This window comes from Chelonoidis abingdonii, chromosome 1, assembly GCF_003597395.2.
Source record: "Chelonoidis abingdonii isolate Lonesome George chromosome 1, CheloAbing_2.0, whole genome shotgun sequence".
NCBI classification, from domain to species: Eukaryota; Metazoa; Chordata; order Testudines; family Testudinidae; genus Chelonoidis; species Chelonoidis abingdonii.
The window spans coordinates 217,092,245-217,111,699 of NC_133769.1; the positions used below are offsets into that span (position 1 = coordinate 217,092,245).

Consider the following 19,455-nt stretch of genomic DNA (forward strand, 5'->3'; position numbering starts at 1 on the left):
TGTTCAGTTTTGTGACTCCTGTCATAAAAAATAAAGATGAGCAATCTTATTCCAAGCTGTCTCACTGATTTAAAAATAATACCACTTCTGCCCTGGGACAGGCTAGTTGGAACAGGTTATTGCTACTATCAGATGAATGGTTTGTTTCAACTGTTGAATTTTAATAAAAGGATCAAATTTAAATTCAAATTTTCTTTTATGAATTCCCTCTACAGAGTCCCACTGTTGGGAAGCATGTGTCTTGGCGCAATGGGACATTATTTGAAAGCAGTAGCAACTGGGGATACACACGTGTCCTTCACACACAACTGAATATTTGAAGCAGTAGAAAAGACAGGCTGGATGCCTCTCACCACGTGTAGCTTAGCAATGGTTTCCGTATACCATAAACTTGTGTAATTTAGAGAATGGCAAGAGAGGGAGCTGTAAAAGCCCTAATTGTTGAGAAAACTGGCAGAAATGACGAATGATGATGAACAAATTTTTAAGCTTAGGTACATAACAAGGACTAGTTTTGAAGTATGTTTACTTTCTGACATTGGTATTTGCTGAACTAGTTTGTAACTGCTGATCGTGGCAGTACGGTAGAGATACTGTAATATTTGATAGGGCATGTTACTTTTGAGTAATTGAATGTATTAAACCATTAAAGTAATACTGTGATGCTACTATAGTCTGTCAAGTTTAGTTTTTTGGTATGGTGGTTCAATGCATACATTTAATTCAAGCTAGTTACTCATTAATATTGTGTTGATCAGAAATCCAGAAATGCCTTTTACCAAAAGGAAGAATGTTTTTGTCCTGAAAATTCCTTGTACTCCCTCTGGTTCATAAACCTCAGTGAAGTATCTTGGAAATATCACTTTATCTCAGTTTTAATTGATTACTTATAAAGCAGTATACAAACTCCTCCCCTCTCCACAAGAAATGTTTATCGCTTTATTGGACTTTCCTTGTTCTTTGTATTGTTCAGTAATTCTGAAGACTTTGTGAAAAAATTCCAGAAGTTTCTAGTTTGGAGTAGCAAGTGAAAAAAAATGTTATTGTTCTAGTATATTTTCTTTTTCCTTTCTTGCCTTCCTTGAAAAGCTTTGAAGAGTTACAATTTGTTTCAGAGCAGCATGAGAACCCTTTAAGGAACATATAAGGAGGCTTGTAGATCACAAAATTTGTTCACATCCATAAGAGGAAGAGTTTTTAGATTCATTTTATCTATTTGATTCACTATTTTGCAACTTAGAATTAATTGTTTGGGGAGCCCATCTGTAGTAATATTTGCAAAACTTAATAATCAGCTATTTTACATGTTTAATTATGCACCCCTTATTTTGTTTGTCTGAGTCTCTAAAAACAGAATGTATTTACTTTTGAAGTTTTTATTATGGTTGCACTTATTATTCAAACTTACATATTGTTCCTTTATTTGCAGAGAGATGCACTGTGTAGGCCTACTCAATATCCCAAAAAGTTAAAATCTGTGGACTACACTATAGAAGTGAGCATGCCAGAATATTTTGAAATCCCTGAAAAACTCTCTATTCCTGTGTCTGCAACAAGCAGAGTTAATTCTAAAGCCTTTTCAGAGGAAGACCATCAGACTGTGAAAGCAACAGGTAATAAGCAACTTATTATTTGAACTGCAGCTGATAACTTGGCAACCTTAAATTGTCTTCCTCTCCCAATTCTTTCCCACTAAATCCACAAAGGGTATACCTGCACAGCATTTTGGAGCGAGTGGCAGTAAACCTCTCAGCCCAGATGTTCCTCAATGACCCATCTGATTTTAATAGTTTTTTTGAATGGGTAGTGGTTCATAAGTTCAGAACAAAAATTTTCAAAGTTATAAAGCAAAATTTACATGTTTCCTTATAGCGTGGAATACAGACATTTCAAGTGATATTAGTGCATATGCAGCAACTTACAAGTATTTCTGAAAGTCTAAACACTAAATACTTTCTTATAAGACTAATATTATTTTGAGCAAAACTAACATACAGGTGAACAGGTTTGGTCTCCAGCTACAAGTTTGTTAGTTCTTAGTTAATGCCTGCAGCCTGGGCAAGAGCTGGCATCTGGCCTGCCAGCCTCACACTCTCTGCCTTATTGCTTTCTAACTCTTATGTTTTCCACTGAGATTTTAAATATTTTCCCCATTGCTCAGCATCTTTTGAATTTCAGATTCCCTCTATTAATTTTTTACAACTTGGAAAATGTGTTACTTACTTTATAAAACGTGTTGAGCAGTTGGTATAGAAATCGTATTTTTCAGTTTGCTGTAATTTGTATGTCATGATATCTGGGCACAGGTATAGTCGTGTGTAATAGTAACATGAAACCAGTGCTGTCGTAGCTTTTTGATTCAAGTTTCAGTACATTTCTTGTCATCAGCTCATGCTAGTGAAAGGCAGTTGGAACCCTCGAAGGATTAAGTTAACGTTGTCCTGGAATCTTAAAACTCTGTCTGTCCTGTGAGAAGTGAATATTGTCCACAGACCGTTGATCGTTTGAAAACTGCTGACCTAATTAATCGTTAAGATATTACCTATGTGCAGCATAGCTCTGACAATTAAATTTCCCTTTTGCCTTTCTTTTCTTAAGAAAACAAAAAGCATAAAACCAAAACTGCCCATTCACATTAATATTTACAATATGGTCCCAAGTGGCCTTTGAATTTCACTCTTCATTGAGATGTAGCAAGTTTTGCAAGTATAGTTCACTCACTGATGAAGTGAAAAGGATGTGAAAGGAGTGAGTGGCGTTGTTGCTGCTGTCATTTTTCTCCAAGGCTGTGTTAACTGGATTTCAAACAAACAAACAAAAAAACAAACAAACAAAAAAAACCCCAGCAAATGAGGATAGCAGGAACAGGTTAAAAAAAACCGTGGAAAGTTAATTTTAATCTCCTGTATGACTGTGTTCTGTGTGTTTCAATGAGACATTTATACCCTCCGCTACCCAGATTTATCCCAGCAGTAATTCCTGGACCAGATAGGCCAGGCTGTATATTGTGAGGTTACAGAAGAGGAGGGTCCTTGCAAGGCTCTGCTAAAATCTAGGGGCCTGATCTGGTGAACAGACCCTTGAAATCATTGAGAATCTATGCATGAGTAATATTGGTGAATGTTGGTTTGTTTACAGAAAAGACTCTTAGGCATGATGAACACCTAATCACCTGATAAATATGCTGATAAATTATTTCTGATAGCTTATTTCTTCTATTTTTATTTTTACACCAAACCTAGTGTAACCCTTCTGCCCCTCTGAGTTGGCAGCAACAAGGGCCGGGTTCAGTATCCAGGGGTTCCGTTCCAATAACACAATGCATAACCGGCTCGAGCCCCCACCCAGTGACCTGGGACACTTACATACCACACCTCCTGGGCGCCTCTAGGAGGCCATACTTCCCCTCTCGCAAGCACGGAGTCTGAGTGTAGCAAAATCTTTTTAATAAAGGAAGGAATCAATGCGGCATCCCATTGGAGAAACACCACAAACAGAGTTATAACACAAACCATAAACAAAAACCCACACCCCAAGTACATTTGGCAATGTCCTTTTCCCCTTAGGGTCTTAAGTCCAATCACTCCAAAGTCCAACAACCCAAAAGTCTCTGGTCAAATGCCACCCCAGAATTCAAGAGGCTATCTTAGGGTCCCCTCCCCCCAGCCGTGGTTAAAGGGGCACCTTACGGGTTCCAGGGCCAACCTGCCTGCCTCTCCGGGTTCTGCTTCGTTCTTCACCACGAAAACTGCTCCCGCTTACCAGCCGCTTGCCACCTGCTCCTCCAGGCCTCCCCACAAAGCTGCCTACCGCTCCACTCAGCTGCCTCCGTGACTGCTCCAGTTTTCCTCAAACTGCTCGCTCCGCTTGCTCCGTGGGACCGCTTCCACCATTCTCACAGCTACCCCACTCTGCCAGCCGCTCCGCTCCACCAGCTGTCCCATGATCACTCCAGCCACTCCACAACACTGCTCACTCCCGCCCAGCTGCTCTTGTTCTGACAGTAAATAGCTTCAAGGCCCCCCACTAGTCTACACAGTACTCTCATGCCCCAGCTCAGTAATTTCAGCTCTTTGTGATTTCAACTCTAGCTTGATCCTCAGCACATATAGGCGGAGCCCAGTGCTAGTGCATCCATTAGCTCCAAAGTGATTCAGCTCAGACAAACCTGCATCTAAGAATTCTAAGAGGAAAAAAAATCAATTCTGACATCACACAGTGGAGAGAGGAAGGGGAACTGGTCTTCTGGCCTCCACATAGGAAGACTGAACCACCAGGCACAGATGCCTGTTCCCAACCTCTCTCCATTCACTGGGTTTTGGAACCCATGTCCCTTGTCTAGCAAGTACCACCCAACTGAGGTTGAGTCATTTCTGTCACAAAGCAGTCCCACAGCTCCCCATTCACACGATCAGAGTGACAAACTTTTTTTCCTCCTGCCCCAATAACAAAGAAATTGGGGATCCCAGAGCTGTTAAAATCACCATCCCAAGCTGCTGTGGGCTTATGCTAAGGGGGGGAGGTGGATGCCAATGCAAATTTTTCCACACCCTTTAAAATTCTTGGAATTCTTTCCACACTCCCTACAATTTGCCATCAGATGTCAGGGTAGCGCTCTTCCTGACTCTGCTTACACTAGTAAAGGGCCTTAGCACTCAGTAAAGACTGTTTACATGCAAAGTTTGAAGACTTATTTGCTCACCCTTTTCAAATTATTGATCAGCAAAGAAAGTCTTCAGATGTTGTGTTAGGAAAATAGTAATTGCCATTCTGGAGCAGCCCAGTGGTCCACCAAGTCCAGTGTCCTGTCTCTGACAGTGTCCGTTACCAGATGATCCACAAGAAGGTGCAAGAAACTCCAGAGTGGTTAATTAAAGAGCAACCTTCCTACAGGGAAAGTTTCTTTCTAACCCTTTGGTTAGAGGTTGGCTTATGTCCTGAAGCAGGGAAGTTCATATCCCATCCAAAGTATATGTGTAGTCGTTCTTCTCCTCCCTGCCCCCCTGCCCACCCACCAACCTTTTTGTTTTTCAGTAGCTTCAAAATGTTGAACTAGGTCTTTAAAATTTCATTTTTTTTAGAGTCCCTTGAGGGTAGTGCTAAAACACAAATGCTATCAGCAATCTTCATCTGTATCTCAAGTTACAATAATACTATTACTAATAATAAAACTTTCATTCTGCCACTGGCGTTATAATCTTGTACTGAATAGACTGGTTTATACTTTTTTTAATATCCTTTGGAATGGGGAACTTTATATTTCCTGTGCCAAAGTGGCTTTTTTGTTATTTCTTTTGGCGTCTGGAACAGTGAGCGAGGGTATGTCCAATCTTCTCTTTTTGAACTTTTATAAAAACAAAGTAGCCTTTTGTCCAGTTAATATGTATTTATCTATAGTGATTTTACTGCTTTTTTTGAACTGGGCAATCTCATTGTCATTGTTTTTCTTCTCATGAGCATTAATCTGAAATCTAAATTCACTCTGTATAAATGTGATGTGAAATCATTATCCAGGCATAATAATTCTTGTGGAAGTTCACATAACTTTGTAATTTACAAAGGTAAGCGCAAAGAGTGAACTATTGTCATATAATTGGTATGATCTATATGCATCCTGCCTCTCTTATCAGCTGTTCCTGTTATGTTTTAAATAGGAAGTAACCAACAATTGTTTGTCTACATGAGGAAACTGAATGGAATAGCTACTGAGGAATAAGTTATTACACAATAGCTATTCCAGAATATTTGCCTGTGTGGACATTCTATTCCAAAATAAGACACTTCATTCCAGAATAATTAGTCTGCTTTGAAAGTTCACTGATTATTCCAAATAAATGTGATTTTATTCTGGAATAGAGTGTCTACATGAGTAGCCATTCCAAAATAGCTGTTCCAGTAAATTTCCTCATATAGACAAGCTGTAAGAAATGAGGTAGTGACATGATTCCACGATACCTGCAGGAGTGACACCATCAATCTGTCAGACAAGGAAAATGGACTAAATGTCACAACAAATACCTAAGTAAAGTAAAGTAAATAGGTAGTCTATGTTTATTTCTCTCACAACTATTATTTAAATACCTCTGCATTTACTTGGTTGACTTTCATTTTTTTTCAGTACTTGGTAAAGGTTATAGTTTCCTGAATTAGCAAAAATGAAAACAGATTCTGATTGATCTTTGGCAGTTCAAAAATAACCATAAATTAAAAGCCACTTGCATTGTAGGCTAGAAACTTGGTACTGTACATACTATGCTTTTGAAAGTCATTATTAAGAGGCTGGAATCTATTCAGATATTTAAAATGTTGGTTTCCAGTACTGGCACTGACTGCATAAACTTAAGATTGTGTTGAATACTCAAAATTATTTCGTAGAATTTTACCTTGAATAGAGATTGATGAAAATGTACTGGGTTAAGTCATAGAATATCAGGGTTGGAAGGGACCTCAGGAGGTCATCTAGTCCAACCCCCTGCTCAAAGCAGGACCAATCCCCAGACAGTTTTTTACCCCAATTCCCTAAATATCCCCCTCAAGGTTTGAGCTCATAACCTTGGGTTTAGCAGGCCAGTGCTCAAACCACTGAGCTATCCCCCCCTCTTAGTCTTGTGTTGTTTAAACTTATGGATACTATATATATGGGAGAAAGTCTTACATGGGACACGGCCAATTTCTTTACCCAAAAAGTTATGAATTGTCAATATGATTACTGAAAATCTTTGTGATGGGTGCAGAAAATCTTGAAAGATGATAAAATGGAAATCAAATATCTCAGGGAATCCCTTGCAAGCCTCTTGACAAGATAATAAAAAAAAAATTCCCCTCTCACCCCTATGGGTGGTATGTGTCTTCCTCAAACTCGGGTCCTCTACCAGAGACCTGGGAGTTTGAGGGTTCTGCGCAGTATCTTAGCTGTTCCTAGCACTGCACTCTTCTGGACAGAGGCGTCGAATGGTCTGGGAGTCTGTGGGGCCACTACACCCAGCTAGGGAGTCAAAGCCCGAGTGCTACTACCCCGGGCCAACTGGCTCACTTCCATCGTCTTAAGTATCTCTTTCAGGCCGGTACTTCAAGCTCTCATAGTCCTCTGCCTGAGTGCTGTCACTGGCCGCTATACTATCACCACTGCTTGTCTTCTGGTCCTCTGTCTACACGAGTCTGGTGATGCAGTACTGCCTGTCCGTCGGATCTAGAGTCCCAAACTAGCCCTGCTATGTCCACCATTGGAATCTCATCTGTGTTGGGTAGGCTACACAACGCGTGAGATGTTGTAATACCATAGTTTGCGTCAGTGTTGCTGTTCACCTGCTTTACATCTGCCTACTGTGGCAGTGAGGCTGTCTTCGCACGTCTGCCTTGGTCCTCTCTCTGGTGACCCTGTTTCAAGACTGGTGCTCAGTGCCTGTTTGTGCTGGTATGAAGTGCTTCAGCTGTCTTTTGTCCAGCCCTTCAAGCACTGTAGGAAGTTCCAAATGTCAGCCAATCAGTATCATGGTAACAGGTTCCATGCAGGACTGTCTTGCCATGGATACTCTTCTCTTGGGCTTCCCTCTGCTGCCTGCCTCAGGCACTCTCAGCCACTCATTTGGGCATCTATACGATGGATAACTACGGAGATTTCGGATTTCATCAAGACAGTGGCTTGACCTCACGCAAGCCAGCCGTTCTCGTCTGCGTATACAGTTCGGGTTGGACTGGGTGAACTCCAATAGCATGTGAGAGATGCGGCTCAAAGGAAGCTTCATGTCTCCTTGGGCAGTCACATAACGGCAGGGATCATGCCGCAGGCGGTTTGTTGATGGCGGATCTTGTTCTCGCCGATGCGGTCTCAGGACGTGTCTTATCTTTGGGAGACATTTCTGTCGTCCTTGCCTCTCATCGGTTCTCATGTATGTGGACCAAGGCGTGTAGCTGTCGTATTTGCATGTGCCCAGGAAGTCACCATCATTACTTCTTCTCTCTCACTAACATGCCGGACATTCTCCAGTCGAATCGGAATCAAACACTGGAGGATTTCCGGCAGTGAATTGCAATTAGATCTCGTCATTACTTAGCTCACACTGGCCATGTGAGGGAGTGGCTGAGGGTAGCAACTGAAGTTACTATACAGTCTTTGAGTATCTGGTGAGGGGGTTCGCTAATGCAGAACAGCAGGAAGTCTCACGGTATAATATGCGACGCGTGAGGCAGTGTGCAAGCTGCCTTGAAATGACTTCAGATGTGCTCCACGGCCATTGAGATTTGAGGAAGAGGAGGATCGTCGAAGTGTCTGTTGATATTAAGACTAGGGACATTGCAGTATCCACAGGGGTGCAGCACTGAGTCGAGGCTTTGCCGGTAGTCAATCAGGCGATTCCAATGGTCTGTTAGCCCTAGTGTTGGGCGAGGCTGCTATTATATATGAGCGGACTGGTGTTTGGAAGCCGGGTTGTCCCAATGCCTCCTGAAGCATTACCTCCTGTACTGCCATGGTCCGAGCTCGGGCGGTATGAGGCCTGATAGGGACTTCAGTTGGGGAGGCAGGTTATGTCGGTAGGTGGACTTGTCCGTGCAGGGGCGTGTCAATGAAAAACTGGCTCCTGGTGATTAGACATTGGGGAGCCTGCGCTAGAACTGGGTCACTGGCGCAGTGTCATGCACTGCGTTATTTTTAGCAGTAGGTGGTGGGCATGTCGTCCAGGGCTGTTGCCACTTTCAGTTCTGGGACCCGCGCTGGAGGTTTCTACGGATGGTGAGGTTTGGTCTGGGAGATTGCTTGTGCCTGTGCAGTCTGCAGTCACTTGGCACGGTAATATGAGCTTGGGTTCTCCAGATGTCTCACGAAGTTCAGTCTGGCTGCCTATTGTGTGGTTGCAGCTGCGTTGGAGACACTGATGGTTCGTTGAAAAAACAGGGCATTATTTTGGCCGATACTGGGTAATCGGCTAGCCTGAGCCAGTGTGTGAGCCTTTGGATGATTAGCGTCTCTAAGCTCGAATGGATCAGCCTTGTATTATTGGCAGTAGCGATCTTATCTAGCTCTACACGACTGAGGTCGTGAGAAGGCAGATAACGTCTCTCCGACTAGTGCAATTGATCTTATCTACAACCTATTTGTCCATGGGTGAATAATACGGTTTTTCCTGATCGGGAGCCAAGCATTCGGATTAAGAGCTGTGCGTATCCAGTTCATTGTGTGAAGTTATGGTGGTATAGTTGATTGTAATGGAGGCTCTATGGGCGTCTCTCAACATACTATCGATGTACCCTCGCCACTGAGCTGGAATCCGGTCTTGAGGATGACGGTACGAAGTTGCTCATATCTCAGCCGCATATCAGCGCTGTGCAGCGTCAGGGAGGGGTGCAGGAGTTTCAACTCATGTGGGCGGCACATGCATTTTTCTGCCAGCTTCGGAGTCGGGAATGAATGGATGGGTCCCAAAGAACATCTCAAGCTGTGAGAGAGCTTCTCTGTACTAAAGTGAGGCGTGGGTACTAATGTTCGCATAAGTGTGGATGTAGGTCTTTGTCCATCATAGTCCGTCGATTAGGTACTGTGAGTAGCATCCATATGCAATTCCTTGTCGGTCCAGAATGGTTTGGTCGTAGCCATCGAATCACTTGGCCGGTCATCAACAGGTGCGGACTTGTAATTCCGGACGCTCCAGGATGCCAGGCATGAGGTGAGCTCTCCGAGTGGTCACTCTCGTGTTTGAGAGACAGGATGATAACGATAGGGGGTCTTTTGCCCAAGGACCCCTACTGGAAAGTTGGGTACCAACCAGGATTTGAACCCTGGTCTCTCGTATCAAAGGGCAGTCTCCAGTATCAAAGGGCGGCGCTCTTAACCACTACATTATCCAGTCGCTTCATATATATAGTCACTGCATCTGAAAAGAGCTTTTATATGAAGCAGTCAACACCTTTTTTATAAACCAATTCATCTTGACACCAATTTGACTCACCATGTTTTTTACATACTTTTATGTGTAAATATTTTTACATACTTGTCTTCATGTATTTCACATTGTTATTCATTCATTGGTATCATTGTGACTTGAGACTGAAATGAGAAATCATTGAACCAGAGCTGTGGCAATGACAAGAGTCAATTCCAAGTCCATTCAGCCGCTTGAATTTTCAAAGCGCCCACTTGGAATTCATTGCATTGTATTATAGAACATTGTTGTTCTAGCACTGTGGCATGTAGGGAATACAAACTGGCTTTACTGTACTGCATGAAAACTATTCTTTCTTTTGTGTTCTCTGAGAATTTTTATCACCTTTATGTTAAATGTGTTTCTGTGTATAAGTATATATGACCTAATTAAATAAGAAGTATTAACGGTTTACATTTTTGTATCTGTGCTACTGGTTTTTATTCTTAAAAAAGAAAAGTTGTTTAATTATTAATTTGATTTTTGTAATTGAACTACTGCCTGATTATGTGACAATTGATAATTTATTTGATGATGTGTTTTAAGATATCCTAAATTACCTGGTTGTTTCGTCTGTTAGAGGTATCTGTCTATACAGAAGTGTCTATAGAAAATGGTCAACTTTTCTGAATGAGAAACGCAATTACTTATAGAATATTAAAAAATAGTTTGTATAAGTTGTTACTATAAACACATATTACAACTTTTTCTGAGCCATTTTCTAATTTTTTAGTTAAAATACAGTAAAGTTAGGGACTATCATGCAATATAAATCTACAAAAATTTCCAGGAAAAACATAGTTAATATTGAATAACACTGAAATAATCTATATTTACTTCAACCATAAAAACACTGCAGAGGAGGTTATACTTTTCTTAGAAAACACAAATGTTAATCTGAAAATTCTAAGTTAAGTTTGGTATTTGAAAAAATATCAAAAATACTCCAATGTACAAAAAGTCACTCAAACAACCTTAACTCTGCCCGATTAATGGGATCTTGAGAGAAACCAGAAATTGAGAAAACGGTGTCTCTCCATTACACATGTTCATCTTATTAATGACCACAAAAATGCAAGACATTCATTATCTCCAAGAGAACAGGAACAGACTCCTAGACTTCTTTTTTCAGCCATCCTTCCGGCTTCCAAATATGGCTTCTTCCTTTCCCCTGCCCTCTAGTCCAGACTACTGCACTTACATCCCAAGTATTCCTTCTCTCAGAGTCCCTCCCATTGTGATTGTCTGCATCTAAGTACCATGCACATTACTGCCCATGGGGCAATGCTCACTTCAACGAGTTTTTATAATGCAGTCATCCAGCTGATGCATGTATGATTAATCTTGTGCATGTATATTAGGCCAAATCTTGTAGACTGTTATGCACATGAGCAACTTCAATTTAATTCAGTGGAACAACTCATATGCATACATGATTTCAGGATAATGACCTTAAATTTGTATACTCATTGTGTCTTTATGGCACCTACCACAATAAGACCCAAATTCTGATTGGGGCATCTGAGTGTTTCAGAAATATAAATATTTTAATGTTAAATGCATGTAAAATGTGTATATACTTAAATACATTTGTACACACCTAAAAGATATCAGTTTATATATTAATAATGTTAAGTGAATTTATACGAATGTTTATGTATTCTCTCAATAAAGGTTTTAAGTATCTGTTAAGTATTCCTCTAACACCCTAAGATATCTCCATAATTTCTGCATGTCCTCTCTCCAAATCTATGAAAGTCACTTTTGATGGGTACTTTTGGAATTGTTTGAAGTTTATATATGAATCTGTTTCAGGGGTATGATAACCTCTAAAAGCATTAGGCAGATTTCTGAAAAATGACTATTTAAGACCCCTTTTCTCTGGAAATGTTGTAAATTTCTTTAGCTTTTCCAGGAAATTCTGTCCTGGGATGAGATATAATACGTAAAATTTCAGGTGCATTTGTTAGTTTTTCTGAGGAAGAGGAGCAGGGCAGAAATCAAGTTTATAAACCACCTTCAACCTTAGCTGGGTATGGACATACTCTGCGCATGAAGTGAGTGTGTAAACTTCTAGACCTAGCTAAAGCTGTGTGAATGTGGACCGAAAAGCTACAATTATGTATGTATGGTGTGCGTCTTTAAAAATATTCCAATACCAGATAAACAGTTTGTTTTTAGCTAGTGCTTATGAATGCTTTTGCTCTATTATGGTGTTAAAGATTTTATTTTTTAATATGCTCCATTTTTCAAAGCTTGTTCATGAATAACTTAATGAACCTTTCTTATAATGATCATTTTTTTCTTTATGTTTTGATATTAAATCAATCATAGATCAGTAGTGTGGAATGAGAACAAGGTCAGGTTTTCACTGCAGGTTATTATTATATGCATACATATAATTATTTTCTTTATTTCTTTTTAGTTTTTTGCTATTTTTGTTAATTTGTAGTGTCAGTTTTTTAGCTGGAAGATTGTTTAGATAGTTCTGGATTTTAGAAAAAAAGTGAAGACAGAAGTTTGCTTTTAAAAAATCTGTCTTCCTAGACACACTTTGAATCTAGCATAAATAAATAAATACATAATAAACTAGTTACGGCTTGATCATGCTGTTTTGCACAAAGAACTCCCGGTGAAGTCGACAGAAGTTCTGAGTACGTATAGATAGCAGGATTGGGCATTCATGAGCTGTTATCAGTATGAAGTAGTCTGTCAGATTTATAAATGGCTAAAGCCCACAAATGGGCTCATTGGTCTTGAGTGGGCCTACAAAAAAATTATTTTTGTCATTCCTACTGCAAACTGAATTGATACTGTCCTTCTAACCACTACGCTCAGAGCCAGCCTGAGGACTTTTAGTACACATCCCAAATGTAACAGAAGGCAAAGGGGAGAAATTTTTAGCCCATCCCCTCTTTGCTGCAAATGCCTGATGCAGCAGTTTAGAAGATCTGTTTGTTCCTTTTAATGCTAGCAATCAGTTCACATCTGTTCTTGTTTTCTAAGCTGTCTTCACAAACAAAATGGCTAGAAACATACTTTCTTTATTGAAATGAAAGCTGGAAAATCTCCTTTACATTTCAAAGCCTCCACAAACTAGGGAGAACTGTGGCCTTCCTGGGACTTAAAGGCCTACTCTGAAAAAAACCAGGGATTTTTATATGTGTGTGTGTGTGTGTGTGTGTGTAGTTTATATAATGAAGCCCTTGAGAGACCATATATATATATATTTATGTTCTCTCAAGGGCTTCATTATATAAATGTATATTCCTAATTATAGAATTTTTCTAGGAAAGTACAGCATGCTGTGGAGCAATTAAAAGAAAAGCTGTATATTATACAGAATAATGTTATGATAATACATATTTGTAAGGCACCAATTTCCATAATATCTGGGTGCCTTACAAATATGTATTATGGCTCTCTTTGCTTTTGCCTTGTAAATATGCAAAATATAATGCTACAAAATCAACATTATTTTGCACCCATATTCTGATTTATTATTAATTATTTGTATTACAATAGCTCCTAGAGGCCACAACTGACCTGTTCAAAGAGCAGGAGTAATCTGAGCAGAGAAGGGTGTGTAAGGGCTATGTGCAAATAAGGGAAGTATCCACTAAAAAATGCTTTCCGTGACACCTGAGCTCCATCTGGGAATGCTCCTTATGCAGCCAAAGGTTCTCAGAGCCTGCAGAGTAAGAACGGTGTGGGTTTTATGGAAGCTAAAGTCTCTTTGCAACAGTTGTGCTCTGGAGTTCCTGTCCCGGCCACTGTTACTTTTCGTTGTATGTACTCTGTGTGTCAGCAGGAGCCAGAGCTTGAGCTGAAATGTTCGTTTTTTCATCTTAAGGGCCAGTTGTGGCTGATGCCTGTAAATGTTCATACAGTCGCAAGAAGCCTCCTCCATTGTTCTGGGGCTGGCCACAGTTGCAGGTCTTGCATTCTGTGTCTTGGTCCCTCCCTCCAACACTGCCACTCTTTGATGATCCAAAAGTAGCTTGGAGTCTCCAGGGACCCTTGAGTTGCAGATCTCAGTCACAAATGTTGGATATACACCCTCAGTGAGAGGGGTCAGACATCCTCAGCTTTTTCCCCAGTCAGTCTTCCTAATAGTATAATGTAGGCAATTTGTTCTCGTCCAGGACTCGATTTCTGGAAATACACTCAACTGTACTCTGAATTAATTAGGTTGCATAAACCCACTGAGAGGTACGTACCGTGGTCAGTGTCAGGCTACAGCTACATTGCGAGCTAAGGGTGTGATTCCCCAGCTTGTGTGCACATACTTGCTGTAGTTTGGTGAGAGCGAGCATGAGTGTATATAGCTGCAGTAATGCGGGCAGCAGCAGCATGGCTTAGCCATGCCACATACTCACTGTTTTCAGGTAGATTTGTATGAACTTGCTGCTGCTGCTGCCCATGCTACCATGGCTATCCTATTATTTATACTTTTGGGAACTCTCATTGAGCTATAGTGAGTATTTGTACTTGAGCAGGGGAATCACACCTCTAGCTTGTAGGGTAGATATAGCCTTAGAAATACTTAAACATAGTTGATACAGTGGGCCAGATTCATCTCTCAGTCCACAGGGAGGTAAATCCAGACTGAGTCCAGAGAGTGTCGCATTCCAGCAGCATGGCCACTGCCCATTATATTTTTGTGAGCAGCCAATCGAACGCATTCAGCACCTTATGTGAAGGAATCCATTGTCACATTAAAAAAAAAAAAAGGACAAAAGGAACAAAATACTGTCTCCATGTTTAAAGCACAAAGCAGAATGTTTTTTCCAGAAAGCTTATTCAGAGCCATGCTGCCCTGTCACTTAGGAAGTAACCCGGGAGCCCAGGAGAGAGAGCAGCTCAGTGCTATAGCAGCAATTAATTTCTCCTACTGAGAGTGAAGAATGTTTCCCTGTTTGGAAGTATGTGGCCTTTGAATGAAGTAGGGGGTAGGATGTCACAAAGGTGGGGATGGAGATGGTGAGTTAAGACTGCAAAGTACAACACTAAGGCTTCTGTGTTTTCTACTGCTTGGTCTGGAGTCCTGCCTGCTACAGCATTACTACTGATCATGAAATTTAGGGTTTTTTTTGTTTTTTTAGAAAAGAGAAAGACTAATAATGAACTGTACAAGCAATTGAAACACATTGCAATTTTTTTTGTTTACAGGCTTTCATTAGTGGTGTTCAAGTTATCAGCAGGAGGTAAACCCTGCTTCCTCCTGTGCAGTTCATACCAGGACCCAGATGCAGCGGAATCAGTGTGTTTCTGCTGCATTGTGGAGGAAGGGCAGGATTTGGGGAGCCTGTGTAGAGGGTTCACGCTTCCTACATTCTGTGGGGCCGGTGTGCTTATCTTAGTGGAGGACATAATAATTTCCAGTATTTGATCGCACCGATGGTTCATCTAGTGCAGCATCCTATCTCGGAGAGGCCAGAAGCAGCCTTATGATAGGCCTTCGTGTGATAAACTGCCCCCAGAGAAAGGTTCCTCGTAACTTCCAGTCATTAGACATTGGTTCATGCCCTGAACTATGACAATTAATAGTCCTTCAAAAAAAGACAGTTACTCACTGTTGTAACTGTTGTTCTTCGAGATGTGTTGCTCATATCCATTCCAATTAGGTGAGCGCACGCCGCGTGCACGTTCGTCGGAAGACTTTTACCCTAGCAACACCTGGTGGGTCGGCTGGGCGCTCCCTGGCATGGCGCCGCTATGGCACCGAATATATACCCCTGCCGACCTGTCCGCTCCTCAATTCCTTCTTTCCGGCTACTCCGACAGAGGGGAAGGAGGGCGGGTTTTGGAATGGATATGAGCAACACATCTCGAAGAACAACAGTTACAACAGTGAGTAACCGTCTTTTCTTCTTCGAGTGCTTGCTCATATCCATTCCAATTAGGTGAATCCCAAGCCTTACCTAGGCGGTGGGGTCGGAGTGAGAAACTGCAGAATGCAAAACCACCAAGCCAAAGGCTGCATCGTCTCTGGATTGTTGGACCAGGGCATAGTGGGAAGTAAAGGTGTGCACCGAAGACCATGTAGCTGCTTGACATATCTCTTGAATAGGAACTTGAGCTAAGAAGGCAGCCGACGAGGCCTGGGCCCTGGTCGAATGTGCGGTAACATGGCCCGGAGAGGCGTGAGCTAGATCATAACAAGCCCGGATGCACGCTGTTACCCAGGACGAAATCCTCTGGGAAGAGACGGGCTGGCCTTTCATCTGGTCCGCCACTGCAACAAAGAGTTGCGGCGTTTTGCGAAAGGTCCTCGTACGGTCAATATAGAAGGCGAGCGCCCTACAGACGTCAAGTGAATGCAACTGCTGCTCCTTACGTGATGTATGCGGTTTGGGGAAAAAGACCGGAAGGAATATGTCCTGGTTGAAATGAAAGGTCGGGACTACTTTGGGGAGGAACGCCGGATGTGGGCGTAGCTGCACCTTGTCCTTGTGGAATATGGTGTATGGTGGGTCCACCATCAGAACCTGAAGCTCAGAGACTCTTCTAGCCGATGTAATGGCTACAAGGAATGCAGTTTTCCACGATAAGTATAGGAGTGGGCAGGTTGCCAACGGCTCGAACGGGGGGGCCGTAAGCCTCGTCAAAACTAAGTTGAGGTCCTAGGAAGGGGCGGGGCGTTGCACCAGGGGAAAAAGACGTTCCAGCCCCTTGAGGAACCTCGAAACCATAGGGTGGGAGAAAACGGAGTAAGCACCTTCTCCGGGGTGGAAAGTAGAGATAGCCGTTAAGTGTACTCGCAAAGATGAGATCGCGAGGCCCTGTTGCTTGAGATGCCAGAGGTAATCCAATGTAGTGGGAATGGGAGCCTCCGTAGGTGCGACATTCTGCGCTTGACACCAGCAAGAAAACCATTTCCACTTGGCTAAGTAGGTAGACCGAGTGGAAGGTTTCCTGCTGCCCAGGAGTCTCTCTTGCACTGGGGCAGAACAACGTAACTCCGATTGGGTTAACCACGCAGGAGCCACGCCGTAAGATGGAGGGATTGCAAGTCTGGGTGGAGAAGCCTGCCGTGGTCTTGCGTTATCAGGTCCTGATGGAGGGGCAGGGGAATCGAGTTGGCTATCGAATGGTCCAGCAACGTGGTGTACCAGTGCTGCTGGGGCCACACAGGGGCGATCAGAATCAGTCAAGCCCTGTCCCTGCGAAGCTTTACGAGAACCCTGTGCACCAACGGGAAGGGGGGAAAGGCGTAAAGCAGATGGTTCACGCAAGAGATTAGGAAGGCGTCCAATATTGAGCCCGGGGCGAGACCCTGGAAGGAGCAGAACCTCTGACACTTCCGGTTGTTGCAGGAAGCGAAGAGGTCTATGTGGGGAAAGCCCCACTTCTGGAAGACGGAATGAACCACGTCCGGGTGAAGCGACCACTTGTGGGTGAGAAAGGATCTGCTGAGATGGTCTGCTAGCGTGTTCCAGACTCCTGGAAGGAAGGACGCTACGAGGTCTATAGAGTGGGCTATACAAAATTCCCACAATTGGATCACCTCCTGACAAAGGGGGGAGGATCGAGTCCCTCCCTGCTTGTTTATGTAGTGCATTGCTGTTGTGTTGTCTGTGAGCACTACAACACAACGACCCTGCAGATGATGTTGGAAAGTCTGGCAGGCGAGGCTGACTGCTCTCAGCTCCCGAACGGTTTGTGTGCAACGCCAGCTCTTGGGCTGACCAGAGGCCTTGCGTGCGACGATGGCCCAGGTGTGCCCCCCAGCCAAGAGACGACGCGTCCGTCGTTAGGGATACTGAGGGTTGTCTCGGATGGAATGGCATACCCGCACACACCAGGGAAGATGTTAGCCACCAGTTGAGGGAGCCTAAGACACTTTGAGGAACGGTGACGACTATATCTATGGAGTCCCTGCCTGGGCAGTAAATCGAGGCAAGCCAGATTTGAAGGGGACGCAGGCAGAGTTTGCACGCAGCCATGTGGCCGAGAAGACTGAGGCAGGTACGGGCCAAGGTCGTCGGGAAAGTTTGAAGGTTTTCTATGGCCGCGACTATTGGCCGAAATCAGGGTAGCGGAAGGCAGGCTGTTGCAAGTTCGGAGTCTAGAATCGCCCCAATGAATTCTATTCTTTGAGTGGGCACTAGAGTGGACTTCTCTATATTGATCATCAGGCCCAGCTGCTTGAACAGATCCGTGACGATGGCAACATGCCTGGAGACTTGGGCCTCGGAAGTCCCGCGAATAAGCCAGTCGTTTAGGTAAGGAAAGACGCGTATGCGCCGACGACAGAGAAAGGCGGCCACCACAGCCATACACTTTGTGAACACGCGCGGGGCGGTGGAGAGGCCAAACGGCAGGACTGCAATTGAAAATGTGGGTGGTGCACCATAAACCGTAGGTACCATCTGTGCAGAGGGTAAATGGAGATGTGGAAGTGTGCATCCTTCATGTCGAGAGCAGCGTACCAGTCTCCGGGATCCAAGGATGGGATGATGGTCCCCAGTGACACCATGCGGAACTTCAATTTCTTCAGAAAGATGTTGAGACCGCGGAGGTCCAGGATGGGTCGGAGACCTCCTTTTGTCTTGGGAATTAGAAAATATTGGGAGTAGAATCCCTTGCCCCTGAACTCCTCCGGCACCTCCTCTATCGCTCCGATGGAGAGAAGTGTACGAACCTCCTGCCAGAGGATTTGCTCGTAAGAGGGGTCCCTGAAGAGGGACTGGGAGGGCGGGTGAGAGAGAGGGGACGAAATAAACTGGAGGTGGTATCCAAATTCCACCGTGCATAGGACCCAACGGTCTGAGATTAATTGGGCCCGCGTAGGGAGGAAGGAGGAAAGGCGGTTGGCGAATAGAAGAGGATCCTGGGGAAGGACTGGTATTCTGCTCTCGGGCGCACCTTCAAAAGTTCGGTTTTGAACCCGCTGATGGTTTGGCGGGACCGTTATTCTGGCCCCCTTGGGAACCTGATTGTCGTCTGCGGTTCCCGCGACCACGCCTCCTGTTAAAGTCTTGTCGTGGTCTGGATGGGGGGTAAGGGCGCTGAGGCTGGGTCCGGAAGGACCTCCGTTGGGTTTGCGGAGTATGCATCCCGAGGGGCCGCATGATGACTCGATTGTCTTTGAGACTTTGGAGTCTAGGGTCCGTTTTCTCCGAGAAAAGGCCCTGGCCCTCAAATGGAAGGTCCTGAATAGTGTGCTGCAGCTCAGGGGGTAGACCCGAGACCTGGAACCACGATATCCTCCACATTGTAATCCCCGAAGCCACAGTTCTGGCCACCGAATCAGCCGCGTCGAGTGAGGCCTGCAGGGAAGTCCGTGCTACCTTCTTCCCTTCCTCCAGAAGGGCTTGGAATTCTGGTCGGGAGTCCTGTGGGATGAGTTCAGCGAACTTACCCACCGACTGCCAGGTGTTATAACTATACCTGCTGAGCAGGGCTTGCTGGTTAGCCACCCTGTCATAGCTTCCTACTCAGATTTGAACCTTAGAGTTCATAAACTGAGAAGCTAGCATGAACCCTCTAAGCTTAATTACCAGCTTAGATCTGATATCGCTGCCACCAGCCA

The 19,455-nt window shown here is 43.6% G+C and overlaps 1 protein-coding gene across 3 annotated transcripts in view; it reads left to right on the forward strand.

Annotated features, from left to right (window-relative positions):
* The window catches only part of CFAP47 (cilia and flagella associated protein 47), a 761,390-nt gene that overhangs the window by 357,115 nt on the left and 384,820 nt on the right, over positions 1-19,455 (forward strand). For all 3 annotated transcript variants that reach the window (XM_032799255.2, XM_075059737.1, XM_075059740.1), the window contains exon 45: positions 1,430-1,613. In XM_032799255.2, the coding sequence (XP_032655146.1) occupies positions 1,430-1,613 (184 nt within the window). The remainder of the gene's footprint in view (positions 1-1,429; positions 1,614-19,455) is intronic.